General features: G+C 39.6%; 1 protein-coding gene across 20 annotated transcripts in view; it reads right to left on the reverse strand.

The window, feature by feature from the left end:
• The window catches only part of LOC138744075 (adhesion G protein-coupled receptor A1), a 558,919-nt gene that overhangs the window by 188,268 nt on the left and 352,425 nt on the right, over positions 1-18,226 (reverse strand). For all 20 annotated transcript variants that reach the window (XM_069899580.1, XM_069899579.1, XM_069899578.1 and 17 more), the window contains one exon: positions 11,411-11,617. In XM_069899580.1, the coding sequence (XP_069755681.1) occupies positions 11,411-11,617 (207 nt within the window). The remainder of the gene's footprint in view (positions 1-11,410; positions 11,618-18,226) is intronic.

Genomic DNA, 18,226 nt, shown 5'->3' on the forward strand with positions numbered 1-18,226 from the left:
CAGCCTGACAGGAAGTGTTCTCTTCTGCACTTACTCATTCAAGGGTGGCTCTGAAGTGACAGCGCTGGCAGCCCTCCATTAGTAACCTTTCCACCTAAACCACGATCGGGGCTGCAGCAATGCCAGCAGCTGCCACACCAATGCTCTCTGTACAATTAAGTATTTTATTTGCCCTCAATGAGCACAGATTTTAACAATTCTAATGTGCTGAGAATAATTTATAAATAGAAAATAATAATATAGAAATTAGGAGTTGCATTTACAGAGGCTAGTACTTTCCAACCTCACACTGTTCCTTTGTGTGTTTTAATCACCAAGTGCAGTATCAGAATATCCACTGTATGGATACAGTCTGGCTGAATGAGGTTTGCTCACTTCCATGTCTCAGTCCACTCAGATGCCCTTGATGACCAATGAGAGCTCTTGCCTACCTGTTTTACAATTGTTGACCAGGATAAGATAAGGGAGTCATCTGAGATGACTGCCTGTGGGACACAGGTGAATATGGCCAGAGAGGGTGATATGGGACATGGGTAGGCAGTGGGCACAACAGTTAAGGTACTGGTCCAATAATCCAGATGTTTGGAACAACAATCCAGAGACTTGAGTTAAAATCCCATCACTGAAGCTGTCAACTTTAAATTCAATTCACAAACTGAATGAATTTAGAGGAGGATCATGCTTTCAAAAACTTACAGAATCATACCTAACAGACAATATCCAAGATTTATCCATCTCAGTCCTTTGGTACATCCTTTTCTACCAGCCAGGCAGATCTATCAAAAGAGGTAGCACAGGGAGAAAAGAGTACTCTCTCACCAGGGTTCTAACCTCTTGGCATCTTCGTAAACCTTCTCCTGATTAGCATCTACAATCCTCCACCGACTCCATCCAATCACTGCTCCTCCATCTTGAACAATTCTGGGAAGAAGCACAATGAAAGTAGCGAGGGTTCTATGGGAGGAGAACTTCATTAAGAATGGCTTGGTGGCATCAGTGCTAGAAGAGTTCATTGAGTTCTGTCATACTTGATCTATGTTGGGTAGTGAACGTAACAATGCAAGGAATAAACTTACCTGATCTTGTCACTCATCTATTCGTCATATGTATCTGTCCATGGTAGCATTGGAAGAAGTAAATTTAAAACTTTGTGAAAACAAAGTCCCATTTTCACAGCGACAATATGCTTCATTGTACTATGTGGCACTAAAATCATACTAAGTGAGACAGACTCAGGAGACAGCTCAAAACTAGGAAATTACAAGGTACATTACCACAACTGGTAAACTTGTAAACTGGCATGTCTTTCACTTAAAATCATGTCAGAAGATCAATGCCACCTGGCTGGGATCAAAAGATATTGAGAAAGAGACTTGAATATAATTTTTTCAGATGAAGATTGGTATTCTACTTTTAGCTTCATTTATGATTCTTCATTTTGTGCAAGGCTTTGCTTATTCCAATTTAAGGTGGTGCATAGAATTCATATGTGAAAACTTAAGTTATCTTGTTTTTATGCAGATGTTGATCCTTTTTGAGAGAAATGCAAAATTTTTGAAGTCTTCTGATTCATATGTTCTGGGAATCCCCAAATTTAGAGGGATTCTGGAAAGAGATTTTTCAAATTCTATCAACAATTTTCAAGATTAATTTGTCTGTTAATTGATCTGTTTGATTTTTCTTGAGACTCAGATGAACCTTTATTGGCATCAAAGGAAAAAGTCTCAGCTTTTACTACATTGATAGCCAGACAGGCTATTTTATTGAAATAGAAAGGAGATGCATCCCCTACTTATACACAGTGGTTATATAATGTAATGTCCTATTTAAGTTTAGAGAAAATCAGATATAATATTAAAGATAGAAAGTTTCAATTTATGAAGTCATGGGGCCCATCCTTAGAAAATTTTTTTTATAATTGGAAGAGTCAATAAGTATTATACGTTCTGGTAATTCCTTGTCTGTTCTCCAGGGTTGCCAGTGAGTCCACATCATTATTGGTTTATTTTCCTTCCAAAAAAATGTAACCAATTAGATTAGTTTAGTCTTTTAGTTTTTTTTCTTTTTTTCAATCCTTATTATTTTAATATAAGAGTCTAATAATGCATCTGACGTGGTTGCATTCATTATGTTTATTACTAGATAGAGGTAATACAAGTAACTATTAATGTAGACATACACATATTGTTACTTACTTGTTTTTCCCTTTGGTATGTATTTACAATTAATTCATTACGTAATCGTCATTTATTATCTATGCTTATTGAGTTAAACTCAATAAAAATATATTATAAAGAAAGGAGATCAATGCCTTCAAGTTGCATGTCATCTTGACTTGGAAATATAACACCAGTCCTTCACCATCTACAGATCTAAATCATGGAACTCCCCACCAAAAGGAAAGACTATAGTAATTCAAGATGGCAGGTCTCCATCACCTTCTCCAGGCAATCATGGAGGAACAATAACTGCTAGGTTTTCCAGAGATCCTCAGATCCTCAAAAATGAATAAACAAAATAAAACTTAGTGTCCTTGCAGCAGACAACATCTATTCCCTGAACTCATGCTGGGTGACATATAAAGGGACAGGGTCTCAAACAACACAATAATCTGACACCAGTCAGAGCTCAACTCTTCATTCCTGCTGATATCTCCTGAATCACAAGTGCCTGGTCACTGCTATCTTCAGTCTTTTCTTTGGAGTCTGCTCTCCATGCAGTCCAAATTGGACAATAAGTTGTGGTGTTGTGGCTCTACCACTGCAGGAAGTTCTTGTTTCCCTTATCTTTGCTCATACAGGAGGGTAATCTGCTGAGGTGTAGTATCTCCTTGTTCATGAAGAACAAATGGCTATTCATCTGCAGCATTCATTTACTCCTCTGGAACAATTATCTGCCCGTGCATGCTATCTGTGCATCCACAGAGAATAGGAATTCATCCATCACTGGCACTGTGTTGCTCATTGAGAACAGTAACCTGCTCACATGTGTCATCTCTGTTCAATGAGGATGTAAAGCTGCTCCTGGTAGCCCATTGCTGTTCCTTTAGAACCTCTAGCACCTCTCAGGTGGTAAGGGTAGCCTGACTGGTTCTGCACTAAACTCCATGAAGCTATTGGAGTCCATCTGTGCTTATACAGCAGATGTTAAATGAAGCAATAAAAGCAGGTCTTATTATGAGCATAGTTCAGGGTGAAAATAATTATTACACAGTTTCAAATGTACTTTAGGCAATTGTGCTAACTTTTGTAAGGCTCAGATTGTACATTAGCACTTCAACATCCCAAAAAAGCATGCATTCAAATATCTAAACAACTATTTGGAAAAGAGTCAATACTCTCCATTGATTCAGTAATTCCTGGTTAATTTGTTTTCTATGCCCCTAATTAAAAGATCTCAAAGGGTAAATACGGAGTGAAGCCTTGTCTCTCAGCTCATATCTTCTCAGAATTCTTCTACATAAAACTAATTGCCTTACAACACAAGGTTTGATTTATTGTCCAATCAAACAAATTTTTTACCCACCTGCCTTCTACTGAGGTCAAATCCACAGTGAAATGGGATCTCCATTTAGTATAAACACAGAAATGCTGCAGGAACTCAACAGCTCTTGCAGCATCCATAAGGGTAAAGATAGATAGCCAATGTTTCAGGCCTGAGACTTTCTTCAAGGTATGAGCAAAAAGCAGATAGATACCTGAATAAAAAGGCTGGGGAGGAGCATAGGCCAACAGGTCATGAAAAAGAGGACATGAGAGGAAAGGTGAGAATAGATCAGGTGAAGGGTTGGCTCTGTGAATATAGAGCTAAAGGAGACATGGGGAAGGGGAAGGGGAGAGATGAAGTTAATATTAATGACATCTGATTTAAGGGTGCACAGATTGAAAATGAGGTATTATTTGGCAGTGAATGAGACCATGGACAAAGATGTTGACATGGGGATGGTGTGGGGAATGGAAAATATTTGCTCTGTGAGATCCCCACTATTGCAGCAGGTATGAAGATGCTCAATTAAGTTTACGTCCAGTTTGTCCATTGTAGAGGTGGCCACAACGGGAGCACTGGATGCAGCAGATGACCCTTGCAGATTCACAAATGAAATGTTGCTTCATTTGGAAGTATGTTTGTGGCCAGATGGTGGCGAGGGTGGAGGTGTGTGTGTGTGTGGTGCGGGGGTGGGGGGTGGGGTGGAAATTGGTGAGAAGAAAAGAGGGGAGGCCTTCAACCGCTCACTAATTTCTACCCTATTATTTTGAAGTTGTCCATTAATATCAATTAAGAAATGCCAAAAACTGGACAGGACTTCCATTGATGAAAACACATTGATTTTGCTCCAGGTCTTCAGTTTCATGCACAGCAATTACTCAAGTTAAGCCATTGTATGCTATGCCACATCAATATTTGCAGGTGCTAAGCCTGCAAGAGAGAAAAACATATATATATGGAAGTTGTGGACTATTTCTTGAAGGTGCAATTGTGACGTTTTTACATGCAATGCAGAGCAGAAATGCAAGCACCAAAGAAGCTTGAGGAAATGTGGCATGTCCCCAAGGTCTCTTACTAACATTTTCAGAGCCACCAGACAAAATATTTTTTCTAGACACATCACAGCTTGGAACAAGAATTGCTCTGCTCAAGTCCGCAATAAAATGTAGACATTAGTTAGCACAGCTCAAGCCATCACTGGTATCAAAATCTCCTCAACTGATTCAGTGTCTTGGGAAAGCTGTGAACATATTAAAGGACTCAATACTTTCTATCAAGCAGAGAAGCTAAGGAGAGTTTCTTCCTACTACTGTTACGAGCCCAAAGGACCCGAAAACCCAGCAGCAATAGACATTCATCAAGACAAGTAGTTACTTAAACAAAATTTGTTTTTAATTATCTTTAAGCATGAAAACAGAATCAAACTTTAACTTATCTCTATACTTAACTCACCTAAATTAACCCCCCTTCTAATTCTAAGCGCATGTTTCATGTGTGTGTAAATTTAAGAAAAGTTATTTGGTTCACAGTTCAATCTCACTTCTCATTCTTCTAAGTTCACTGGTTGCAGGCAATTCTTATACTGTGCACAGAATTTAACGTATTAAGTTCACCAGGCTTTGGTGCTCGAAAGGTAAATGTTTATTGCTCAGGAAGGTTCTTGTAGGGTTTGCAGAGAGAGATTTGTTGTTCCAGGATTTTCGCAACTGAGGTACCACCATAAGTCACCTCAATGTCTCGTTGATGAAACTTGCCCCATCAGGGTTCTCCAGATGATAACCTCTTTCTTTCAGGCAATCACAGAGTTCCTTTCTGTTCCACTTATTCCAAGAGAAACATCAGACAGATAGCACTTTCAGTCATCTGTCACTCTTGAGATTTCTGTTTCCAACCAGCTTTTCCTAGCTTGCACTGTTCAGTGCTTTCAGTGTCACACACACTGGTTGAGAGAGCTTGTTGAGCTTTTCTTCTCCCTCTTTCTCTAACTGCCAGAAAGCCCATGTGACTCTCTCACTTTCAAAAAACTCTCACTTGCAAAAACCCCCACCTTCTTCAGCAAACAACAAGAGTTCTCCCTCTTGGTCAAGCTGTTGCTGTGGTAAACAAAACTCAGGAGTGACCTTTCTGTAAGCACTCTGTAGGTACTTGCAAACAGCCAGTTTGTCTCCTCCAAGACAATGGTCTATTCATTTCAATGGCGTCATTTCAATTAGCACCTACTTGTGAAATGTGCATACCATTCTCCAAAGTTTCTGCAATGTTACTGAATATGAATTCTTAGTATTTCAAATAAGATCTGTTTTGAAATGTGTGTATGTATGTAACCCACTCTAATCTTACCAAATTCCTCCCAATATTTATCCATTGCACTACTTTTGAATGGACCTCACTCTGCCAAAAGTTCAAGTGCCTACATTCTCTTTGCTAACTATATTTCTATCCCCTGCACTGTTTCAGTACTTTTATCCTTTCCCTGCACTATTGACCACTGTAAAACTGCTCCCTACATTATTGTCTTAGTTATTTGTTTATTTGTCATTACTGCACCATCAATGTTTCAGTTGGATTGCCTGGATAGCATGCAATGTCAAACTTTGTACTGTACTTTGGCATATGTGACAATAAAAATAATTAATGCAAACATGGCCATCTGGTCTAACTTGTGCAAATGGCATCTTGTTCATGCTCCACACTTACCTTTTCCATCTGTTTATTAAAAAATGTTTATCAATACAGCACATTAGAAGGTCCTTCCAGCTCATGAAATCCGTGCTGCCCATTACTCCCAATTAACCTACCATTCCTGTACATTTTTGGAACACAGGAGGAAACCAAAGCACCCAGAGGAAACCCATGCAAACATAGAGAAATGTACGACTCCAATACAGACAGCACTGGATTTGAACCCTGGTCCCTCGCATTGTAATAGCGTTGTGATAACTGCCACACTAACTGTGCCAAGTTCTACATCTGCACAACCTTCTGTTCCTTTCTCCATCATTTGGTTTACTTTGAAAACCTCTACTCTTGGTGAAAAATTCCATATCCTGTCCCGAGTTGGGTAAATACCTTTTACTCTCAATTCAGTAGCAACATTTTTCTGTCATTAAAATTCATTAGAGTTTTCAAGCCGTTAATTGTCTCTCATTAAACAGGGCTTTTAATCATTTTGAAAATCCAAAGTTAGGCTTCGTAAAAATCATTTCAGGATGGGTCAGAGAGAAGCCAAAGGTTTTATATGAGGTGGGGGTGGGGGGCATTGGAGGTGATGTAATTCAGAGCTATGTTATCCTAGATCCTTCTCAAATTTTGATTGGCAGTGACCAGGGTGTGAGTCAGGCATTAAACTTCTGCCTGCAGAGCTGCTTGCCACAGGAAGTCCAAAATGGAAGGAAAAAAATAAGGGTTAAATGCAATCAGAATAATTCCATGACACATTGAATAATAGCATTAGAACTAATTAAAGCATTGAAGTTATTTAAATAAGCAAAAAAAAATTGCTTATTAAAGGGAGTGGACTAGCTTAAGAGCAAATTTCACTGAGGGACAGCGAATTTTAGTAAAAAATTTCCCAAATTTGGACAAGCGTTGATATGATATTCCTCAGGGGTTAGCAATAGGATCATACTTCAGTCCCCTTTCCCACAAGCACCTTGTTCCAGGAATTAACTGGGACAGGGTCCAATGGAAAAAGAAAACAATCAGCACGCCACCGTCAAATGACATCAAATCACATTGGGGATTTTGCTGAACATTTATGATCTATAAATGAGGGTTCAGCTTGAGTAATAAGATCAATTTCAAGAACCACAATTCCACAGAAGTCATTAAATCTCTTTGATTTTAGATCTGATTACAATCTTGGCCAACAATGGATGAGAGTACAATTTGGAGGCAAGGCGATGATTGGACTTGGTATCAAGGTAGTGTTTGGCTCAGTGTGTTTGAAGAACCTTTGTAAAATTACAGACAATAGAGATCGGGAGGAAATCTCTCCACTGATTTGTGTTACAAGAAGAAAGTTTGTTGCATAAGTTGATTTTTTAAATTTTTGCCTCAGGACACTACTGCATATATTATTCAGGGACATTTCCTAGGCCCAAACATCTCCAGTTTGTGGATGAGGGAATGGACTGATGATCAGTGTAGCTTTCAGTTCCAAACACAATTCAGTATCAGTTTGCAGAATAGTTTCAACATGGAATGTTGCCATTTGGTTCATGGAATGCATGCTTGCTATATCAAGAGCAATTCAGCAGGTCCCACTTCTGACTCTTTCCCCACCACTTTATAAATTTACTTTCTTTTCAAGTATCTGGACCATTTACTTTTAATGGCGTGCTTGAATCTGATGGGCATTCAGTTCCTAACTATTTGCTGCATTAAAAAAAAAATTAAAGTTTGCCTTTTGGTAATCTTGTTTTGACCTTTCTACTCATGAAAATATTTTACCTCTACTGTTTCTAGATATTTCTGGTTTTTTTTTGAAGACTTTATTTAAAATTTTTAGATATTTCTGGTTATCAATAGTAAGACCCCCTCTCAACATCCTATGCTTCAAGAAGAACAATCAAAGCTTTTCTAATCCATTTACAAAATCAAACTCTCTCATTCCTGCCATCATTCTCATAAATCTCTTCTGCATTCTCCCCAGACTATCATATCTTTCTTACAGTGTAGTGGATGGAAATGGAAGCAAAACTCACATTGAGGCAGAACCAGTGACAAATACATAGAACCATATTACCATATAACCACTTACAGCACAGAACAGGCCAGTTCGGCCCTACTAGTCCATGCCGTAACAAATCCCCACCCTCCTAGTCCCACTGACCAGCACCCGGTCCATACCTCTCCAGTCCTCTCCTATCTATGTAACTATCCAGTCCTTCCTTAAATGGAACCAATGATCCCGCCTCGACCACGTCTGTCGGAAGCTCATTCCTCATCCCTACCACCCTTTGCGTAAAAAACTTCCCCTCATGTTCCCCTTATAATTTTCCCCCTTCAATCTTAAACCATGCCCTCTAGTTTGAATCTCCCCCACTCTTAATTGAAAAAGCCTATCCACGTTTACTCTGTCTGTCCCTTTTAAAATCTTAAACACCTCTATCAAGTCCCCTCTCAATCTTCTACGCTCCAGAGAAAAAATCCCCAGTCTGCACAACATTTCCCTTTAACTCAAACCTTGAAATCCTGTCAACATTCTTGTGAACCTTCTCTGCACTCTCTCTATTTTGTTGATATCTTTCCTCTAATTTGGTGACCAAAATTGCACACAATACTCCAAATTTGGCCTCACCAATGCCTTGTACAATTTCATCATAACCTCCCTACTCTTGAATTCAATACTCCGATTTATGAAGGCCAACTTTCCAAATGCCTTCTTCACCACACCATCTACCTGAGTATCAGCCTTGAGGGTACTATTTACCACAACTCCTAAATCCCTTTGTTGTTCTGCACATCTCAATAGCCTACCATTTAATGCCTATGACCTATTTAGATTTGCCTTTCCAAAATGTAACACCTCACACTTATCTGTATTAAATTCCATCAGCCATTTCTCAGCCCACAACTCCAGCCTTCCTAAATCACCTTTTAATCTACGGAAATCTTCCTCACTGTCCACAACACCATCAATCTTTGTATTATCCGCAAACTTGCTTATCCAATTCTCCGCCCCTACTTCCAGATCGTTAATATATATAACAAACAATAGTGGACCCAGGACCGATCCCTGAGGAACTCCACTAGTCACCGGCCTCCAATTGGACAAACAATTTTCTACCACTACTCTCTGACACCTCCCATCCAACCATTGCTGAATCCATTTCACTACCTCCTCATTTATACCTAATGCCTCCACCTTTTTTCCTAACCTCCTGTGGGGAACTTTATCAAAAACTTTACTAAAGTCTAAATAGACAACATCCACAGCTTTCCCTTCATCAACCTTTTGTGTAACCCCCTCGAAAAACTCAATCAGGTTTGTCAAGCATGATCTACCCCTGACAAAACCATGCTGATTACTCCCTAGCAATCCCTGTACCTCCAAATATTTGTAAATACCATCCCTCAGAACACTTTCCATCAACTTGCCCACCACAGACGTCAGACTCACGGGCCTATAATTCCCAGGTTTATATTTAGATCCTTTCTTAAACAGCGGAACCACATGCGCCACCCTCCAATCCTTTGGCACTACCCCCGTGGCCAGTGACATCCTAAATATCTCTGTTAATGGTCCCACTATCTGTCCACTAGCCTCCCTGAGTGTCCTTGGGAATATTTTGTCCAGTCCCGGAGATTTATCCACCTTTATCTTTTTCAACACAGTCATCGCTACCTCCTCAGATATCCTTATATGCTTCATTACCTCCCCACTATTTTTCTTTACCTCAACTGGTTCAATATTTTTTTCCATAGTGAATACCGAGGCAAAGAAATCATTCAAAATTTCCCCCATTTCCTCTGACTTCTCACTCAGCCTACCCTCACTATCTACAAGGGGTCCAATTTTATCCCTCACTAATCTTTTACTTTTAATGTACTTATAGAAACACTTTGGATTTATTTTTACTCTGTCTGCCAAAGCCTCTTCGTGCCTTTTTATGGCCTTTTTAATTTCTTTCTTAAGATTCCTTCTACACTCCTTATAGTCCTCCTTCAAATTGTCAGCTCCCTGTTCTTTATACCTCTTGTACACCTCCCTTTTTCTCCTAACCAAATTTCCAATATTCCTCGAAATCCAAGCCTCCCTATGACTTTCAGCCTTGCCTTTGATCCTCACTGGGACATAACTACTCTGTACCCTCAAAATTTCTTTTTTGAATATCCTCCATTTCTCATTTACACCCTCAGCTGAAAATATCCTGTTCCACTCAATACTCCCCAAATCCCTTCTTATTCCTTCGAAATTTGCTCTTCTCCAATTCAGAACCTCAACTTTAGGCCCCTCCTTGCTCTTCCCTAAAACTACCTTAAAACTAACAGAATTATGATCACTAGACCCAATTGGATCTCCAACATTAATGTCTGATACCTGACCTAGCTCGTTCCCTAACAGGAGATCCAGTATTACACTGTCCCGATCAAAGCGGCATCCACGATATTGAAGCACAGTGATCTATGTCTGCATGCAACAAGATATGGAAGACATTTAAGATTGGGCTGCCACATGATGCACTATTGATGCTTAACCAGTGTCAGGTAACAATCATCTCCAAGAAGCCAATAACTTCTCCTTAACATCCAAAAAGCATTATCATCATTGTGTCAGATACCATTAACATCTTGGGTCAATGTTCACCAGAATCTAAATTGACAAACAATTTAAAAACAAGGACCACAAGACACAAGCATTGACTGTGTGTTCTGTGAAACCTGCTGATTTCCTAATGCCCATTTCCTCCACCTACAATGCACAAGGAAAGATGCTCCTCAACAGCACTTTCCAAGTACAGGACTCTACCGAACTACAACGGCAGGTATATTGGGCATATCACAACAACACTACTCAAGTTACACACCATACAAACTTGTACGTACATCATTCTTTCATTGTCTTGGACAAAGCCTTTGAATTTCCTGCTTAACACCTTCATTAGTGTTACACCAATTCAATAAGGTAACCATCTTATTGACTTTTTTTGAACCAGTACAATCTAAAAAAAAACTTTCAAGTGCATTTAAGAATAGCCAATAAATAATGACCCAACCAGTAATTCTTATAATCCATAAATAAATGAAAGACAATTATAATGAATAATTATCTGAATCTGTGATTGGTCCTTGCTGCATTTAGTGAGTTGGGCAAATACCCTGTCAGGACACTTCACAGAAAAATAATAATGAGACAGTTTAAAATATAGTTGTGACATTAATTTTGTGGTATTAATATTGCACCACAAATCATCCTTACCTTAACTGGGAAATTCACAAGAGAACTGGTAAGATTGCCTGTATTGCATTTAAAATTTAAAGGCTCATCCTGACGAGATTCAACCTCCCAAACTCGTTGACCAGATCTCTCTGGATTTGAAGCAACTTTCTGGAAAGCTGTGCATGTCATGCCTGTGAAGCTGGCTGGTTTGATCTTGAAGGCCTCCAGTCCGATATTCATAGAAACCTAGTGAGAACATATTTTGACCAAAAGGAATTTCAGTGAAACTATCAAAAAAAAATGCTGCATATTTCAGATACAGTATATGATTTAGTAGCACTTATAGCTTGAGATATTGCCACTCTTTTACTGCCACTTTGTTTTTTTGGTCTCATGGATAGCCATGCTATCTCATTGGGCCAATTCAACTTTGTTAATTACTGGTTGGCAGTCATCCATGATGAACAGGAATTGCTCAGCATTGTGTGACATTGTAAAAGAAACACTGGCTTATTTTATTTACAGTCAGCCTTAAACCTTACTTCCTTTCAGATTTAATGGACTGTAAAGTTCACTAAGACAAATTTAAAAAGGTCATGATAAATTACCTGAAACAGGGTGTTTACTATTATAAGAATGACTAAACTGTGCAGCTTGCTGATAAAACTTGGACCTCAATCAACAAAATTCAAGTTAGCATGATGCTGCTTGCATCATAAAATGACATTAATATGCAAAGTGCATTTTAATTCTCAGCCTGCTTTGAAAGAGAAATGGAGTCACAGGCTGATGTGAAAGAACAAACACGAATCATGTTAGGATCTTGAAATATTTAATGGAAACCCTTGTAGAATGCAAATTGCTCACCTTTTGTGAGAACATAAATTAGAAGTTATTACTTGCATTGCTTCAACAGAGAAAGTGCAATTTTATATGTATATTTCTATGAATGTTTGAATAATTCAAAACCTTCAGGCAAGAATACATTGCAGCATTTCTCTGGTTTTAAATACAAAATTTAACATGTTCTTGTCTGTAGGCTTCAATTCTATACCACAATACAGTTTTACGTTTACTATTTTTAATTCTTAAAGAATACACACATTTCAATTTCAGATTTTGTTTAGACAACTCATGTTCAGTGTAATGCACGTCGAAAGAACCAAAGACTTGTTGATCCAAACCAAGGCTTTTATTAACTAAAAGACTGGAGCATATCACAAGTAGTCGACCAGTCCAGAATGACCTGCCAGTAGGTGTGGCTACGCTCTCAGCCAATCACAGTCATCCTACACTACCATCTGTACATATGTACATTGGTGATAGAATCTGTACTATCACATTCAGTACATCACAAACTTCAATTTTATTGCTGATTTCAAATTTTCAGCAAAAACTGATGTATCTGTCTTTAGTTGAATTCAACCTTGCTTACCTTTTACCTCAGTTGAGAGGTTTTGTTATAAGCAATAACTCAGGTTAAATCTGCTCACCGTGCTTTCAAATCCCACTATAACTTTGGCCAACTCTATCTTTATAGTCTCCCCAATTTTTATAATCATCTGAGATCTCTCTACTGTTCCAATTTTGTTCTCCTGAGCATTTCCAATATTAATCATTCCAGCACTGACATATCCTGAAGATAGTTTGTCTCTCAACCTTTACCACATCTTGTAAGTTACATCTTAAAATCTAACCATTACATTCAAGTGTTGGTCATCTGCCAAAATTTGTTTGTAATGACTGGTGTACTTCACTGCATTACATTTAACAATTTTTTATTTAATGAAGGACATAAAACATGAAACGTACAGTACTGCACGTGATCTCAGGATTGCTATCTGTGCTACGTGCCAGTGAGGTTAGAAATAAGAGGATAATGCAGCTTAACATGTGGCTAAAGACATGGTGCAGGAGGGAGGGCTTCAGGTTTTTTGATTTTTGGGCTCTCTTCCAGGGAAGATGGGACCTATTCTGATGGGACGGTTTACATCTGAACTGGAGGGTGACTAATATCCTTGCGGGAAGGTTTGTTAGTGATGCTCGGGGCGGGGAAGGGGTTTAAATTAGATTTGCTGGGGGGGGGGGGAAACCAGGGTGCCTGAGCAGAAAGAGTGGAGGAGGAAAAAGATGATGTGAAAATTGCACGTAACATAAAAGTCAATGGTTGTATGTGGTAGAAATGTTCTCAAGTGCATCTATTTCAATACAAGGAGTATTGTAGGAAAGGCAGACTAGCTTGGTGTGTCGATTGGCAGGTGGAAGTATGACATTGTGGCCATTAGTGAAACTTGATTGTGAGTGGTGCAGGGCTGGCAGCTCAATGTTTCTGGCTTCTGTTGCTTCAGATGCGAGAGAACGCAGTTGGGGGGGGTGGTGGTGAAAGGGGGAGGAATGGTAGTAGTTGTCTGCGAAAATACCACAGCTGTGCTCAGGCAGGAGAGACCAGAGGGCTCCACTACTGAGGTAATATAAATGGAGCTGAGGAACAGGAGCTATGACCACACTCATGGGGTTGTATTATAGACCACCCAATTGTCGAGGAGAATTGGAGAAGCAAATCTGTAGAGATATAGCAGACAGCTGAAGGAACCATAAGGTTGTGATAGTAGTAGATTTTAACTTTCCACAAATTGATTGGGACTCCCATACTGTAAAAAGGCTGGATGTCTTGAAGTTTGTCAAATGAGTTCAGGAAAGTTTTCTAAATTAATATGTAAAGGTACCAATGAGAGAGAATTAAAAACGGAATATTCTATTAGGGAAGGAAACAGGACAGGCGACAGACATATGTGTAGGGGAACATTTTGCGCCCAGTGATCACAATTCCATTAATTTCAAGTTAATTACAGAGAAGGATAGGTCTGGGCCTTGGGTTCAGATTCTAAATTGGAGAAAGGCCAATTTTTAGACAATGAGAGAGGATCTAGAATGTGTGGATTGGGATAAATTGTTTTCAGGCAAGGATGTGCAAGGTAAATGGAAGAACTTTGAAGTTCAAATTTTGAGAGAATGGAGTTTGTGTCAGTATTAAACATAGAAGATAGGAGCAGGAGTAGATCATTCGACCCTTCGAGCCTGCTCCGCCATTCAACGAGATCATGGCTGATCTTAAAGTTCAGTACCCCGTCCGCGCCTTCTCTCCGTAACCTTTAATACCCTTATACTGAAGAAATATATCTAATTCCCTCTTAAATATATATAATGAACCTCCCTCCACTGCCCTCTGTGGCAATGAATTCCACAGATTCACCACCCTCTGGGTATAGAAATTCCTCCTCATCTCGGTCCTAAATGGTTTGCCTATTATCCTCAAACTATGGCCCCGGGTTCTGGATTTTCCCATCCTTGGAAACATCCCATCTGCATCCATTCTATCCAGTCCTGCCAGAATTTATATGTCTCTATGAGATCCCCTCTCAATCTTCTAAACTCCAGGGAGTACAATCCCAATTTGCGCAATCTTTCCTCATAAGTCATTCCTGCCATTCCAGGTATCAGCCTGGTGAATCGCCTCTGCACTCCCTCCATTGCAAGAACATCCTTCCTTAGATAATTAAAGGGTAAGTTAACAGACATAGGGAACCTTAGTTTTCGAGGGATATTGGGGATCTGGTTTGGAAGAAGAGAGAGGGATAGGCAACATGGAGCAAATTAGGTACTTGAGGAGCATAAAAATGCAAGAAAAACTCAAGAAAGAAAACAGGAAGGCTAAAAAAAAATGCATGAGGTTGATTTGGCAGACAATGTGATGGAAAATCCTAAGGGGTTTTACAGGCAAATTAAGAGCAAATGGATAACAAAGGATTAGTCCCCTTGAAGATCAGAGCAGTCAGCTATGTATGGAGCTAGAAGAGATGGGAGAGATTTTAAATGGATTTTTTGTATCAGTATTTACTCAGGAAATGGGCACAGAGTCAAGAAAAGTAAGGAAAATAAGCAGTCAGGTCAAGGAACCTGTACAGCTTGCTGTCTTAAAGTAATTAAGGGTGGATAAATTCTCAGGGCCTAACAAGATATTCCCTTGATCCTTGAGGGAGGTTAGTGTTGAAATTGCAGGGACTCTAGTAGAAATATTTAAAATGTCCTTATCCATGGGTGTAGTGCCAGAGGATTGGAAGATAGATCATATTGTTCTGTTGTTTAAAAAAGGCTCTAAAAGTGACCCTGCAAATTATAGGCCTGTGAGCCTGACATCAGTAGTAGGTAAATAAATGGAAAATGTTCTAAGAGATCAGATATACAGATATTTGGATAGCCAGGGACTGATTATGGATAGTCAACATGGGTGGTTGTGTTTAACTAATCTTATAGAGTTTTTTGAGGAGGTTACCAGGAAAGTTGATGAAGAAAGGCTGCACATGTTGTTTACATAGACTTTAGAAAGGCTGTTGACAAGGTTCTACATGGGAAGTTAGTCAGGAAAGTTCAAACGCTCGGTATTCATAGTGAAGTAGTGAACTAGATTTGACAATGGCTGGATGATTGCTTCTCACACTATAGGCTTATGACTAGTGGTGTTTCTCAGGGATCAGTGCTGGGATCATTGTTGTTTGCCATCTATATCAATGGTCTAGATGATAATACGGTAAATTGGATCAGCAAGTTTGTGTTTGACATTAAGACTGGAGGGATTGTGGATGGAAAAGAAGGTTTTCAATGCTTGCAGAGGGAACTTGGCCAGGTGCAAAACTGGGCTGAAAAATGGCAGATGGAATTTAATGTAGACAAGTGTGAGGTGTTGCATTTTGGAACGACAAATCAAGAAAGGACATGCATGGTAAGTGGTAGGGCACTAAGGAGGGTGGTAGAACAGAGGGATCTGGGAATACAGATGCATTATTCCATGAAAGTGGTGTCACAGGTGAATACGGTTGTAAAGAGAGTTTTGGGATATTGGCCTTCATAAATCAAAGTACAGAGTACAGGAGTTGGAATGTTATGGGAAAGTTGTATAAGTCATTGGTGAGGCCAGATTTGGAGTATTGTATGCAGTTTTGGTCACCTAACTGCAGGAAAGATACCAATAAGATAGAAATAGTGCAGAAAAGATTTACTAGGATTTTATCTGGGCTTCAGGAACTGAATTACAGGGAATGGTTAAACAGGTTAGGACTTTATCCCCTGAGTGTCAAAGAATGAGGAGAGATTTGATGGAGATATTTAAAATTAAGAGGGGAATAGACAGAGTAAATGTATGTAGGCTTTTTTCACTGAAAGGGGAAAAGTTTAGAGGAACATCTTCACACAGAGTGGTGAGAGTGTGGAATGTGTTTCCAGCTGAAGCGGTGAAAGCAGGCTTAATTTTAACATTTCAGAAAAAAATTAACAGGTACATAGGTAGGAGAGGTATAGATGACAATGGTCTGGGTGTAGGTCAGAGGGACTCAGCAGAAAAATAGTTCGGCATGGACTAGAATGACTGAAGGGGCCTGTTTCTGTACCGTAATGTTTTATGGTTTTATGCAGTTCCTGAGAAGACTGAAGTGGGCAAGGCTACCTGCCACCATCACATCAACCTTCAACAGGAGCTCTATCGATAGTGTCCTGGCTGGCTGCTTCATAGTGTGGCATGGTTGTTGCAGAGAAATGGATTGTTGGCCAATCCACAGGACCATAAGAGTGGCAGAGAGGATCACTGGAGTTTTTTTCACCGCCCCCCCCCCCCATCAATGTGATCTATTGGGATCGTTGTCTGAAGAGGGCACTTAAAATTGTTGAGGACCCCTTCTACTCTGCACACAGTACCTTTTAACTACTTCCGTTAGGAAAGAGATACAGGAGTATCAGAGCCAGCTCAACCAGGCTGAGAAACAGTTTCTTCCCACTGGAAGTGAGAATGCTGAATGACCAAAGGAACTGTTCAGACTAACCAACCAAATCTCTCATATTTACAAAACAATATTTATTTATTTGTACATTTGAATATTTGTCCTGCATATGCAATGTTTTTCTATATGTGTGGTATGTCTGATTGTGTATCTGCATGTTTTTCACCAAGGACCGGAGAACACTGTTTCATCAGGTTGTACTTGTGCAATCAGATGACAATAAACTTGACTTGACTAGACTTGCCTTCAACTCATGATGTTGAGTTGACATATGTAAACCTATTCTATGCGAATCTAATTTTTCTGTACCTCATTCCCATTACTTCTGTTTTGGAAGCTTGGACTTTATCTTTGGAATGCAAGCTACAACTAGCTGGCCAGATCACATTATGCTATTTGCATAACTCAAAATTAGCCTGAATTATTGAACAAAACTAATCGTGAATATAGTCAAAGAGATGGTTCTGCTGCAATACTTGATGTTTGTTTCAGGTGAATGGACATTATGAAGTACACATGTATTTCTTCAAGCTGTATAAAATTCTAATACAGTACGTTTCAGAAGATCCAAAATGCTCGGGACCAGAAGTGTATCAGTTAACTGTACTTTTCAAAGAAATGGCTTTAAGGAGCCCAGTAGCATCAGCAGAATACTTGTATCGGCCATGGCCAATCCTTGACATTTCCCCACCACCGTCACCAAACCTGCACAGGAGCCCGAGGTCCCCATCCTGCTGCTGCCACCCCCTTTGTCCAACGCTGCTGAAAAATGTGCCCTCCGGCATTACCCTAATACCCCCGATTAGATTTGTTCTGATGTCGACTCTGGGGATGGCGGAGAACCAAGAACAGAGGAGGGTAAAGAAGAAATCGAAAGTGAAAGGGAAGGGAGTTACTTGAAATGAGGACAATCTCCTCATGCATTGCCTGTCCTGCCGACTTCCTCCAGTTGCTCACTGATGTTACCAAACTGGCATTAACAGCGCATGAGCATGTCGGCTGAATTTTTTTTCCAACTTGCAAT

This window comes from Narcine bancroftii, chromosome 10 (genome assembly GCF_036971445.1).
Source record: "Narcine bancroftii isolate sNarBan1 chromosome 10, sNarBan1.hap1, whole genome shotgun sequence".
Taxonomy (NCBI): Eukaryota; Metazoa; Chordata; class Chondrichthyes; order Torpediniformes; family Narcinidae; genus Narcine; species Narcine bancroftii.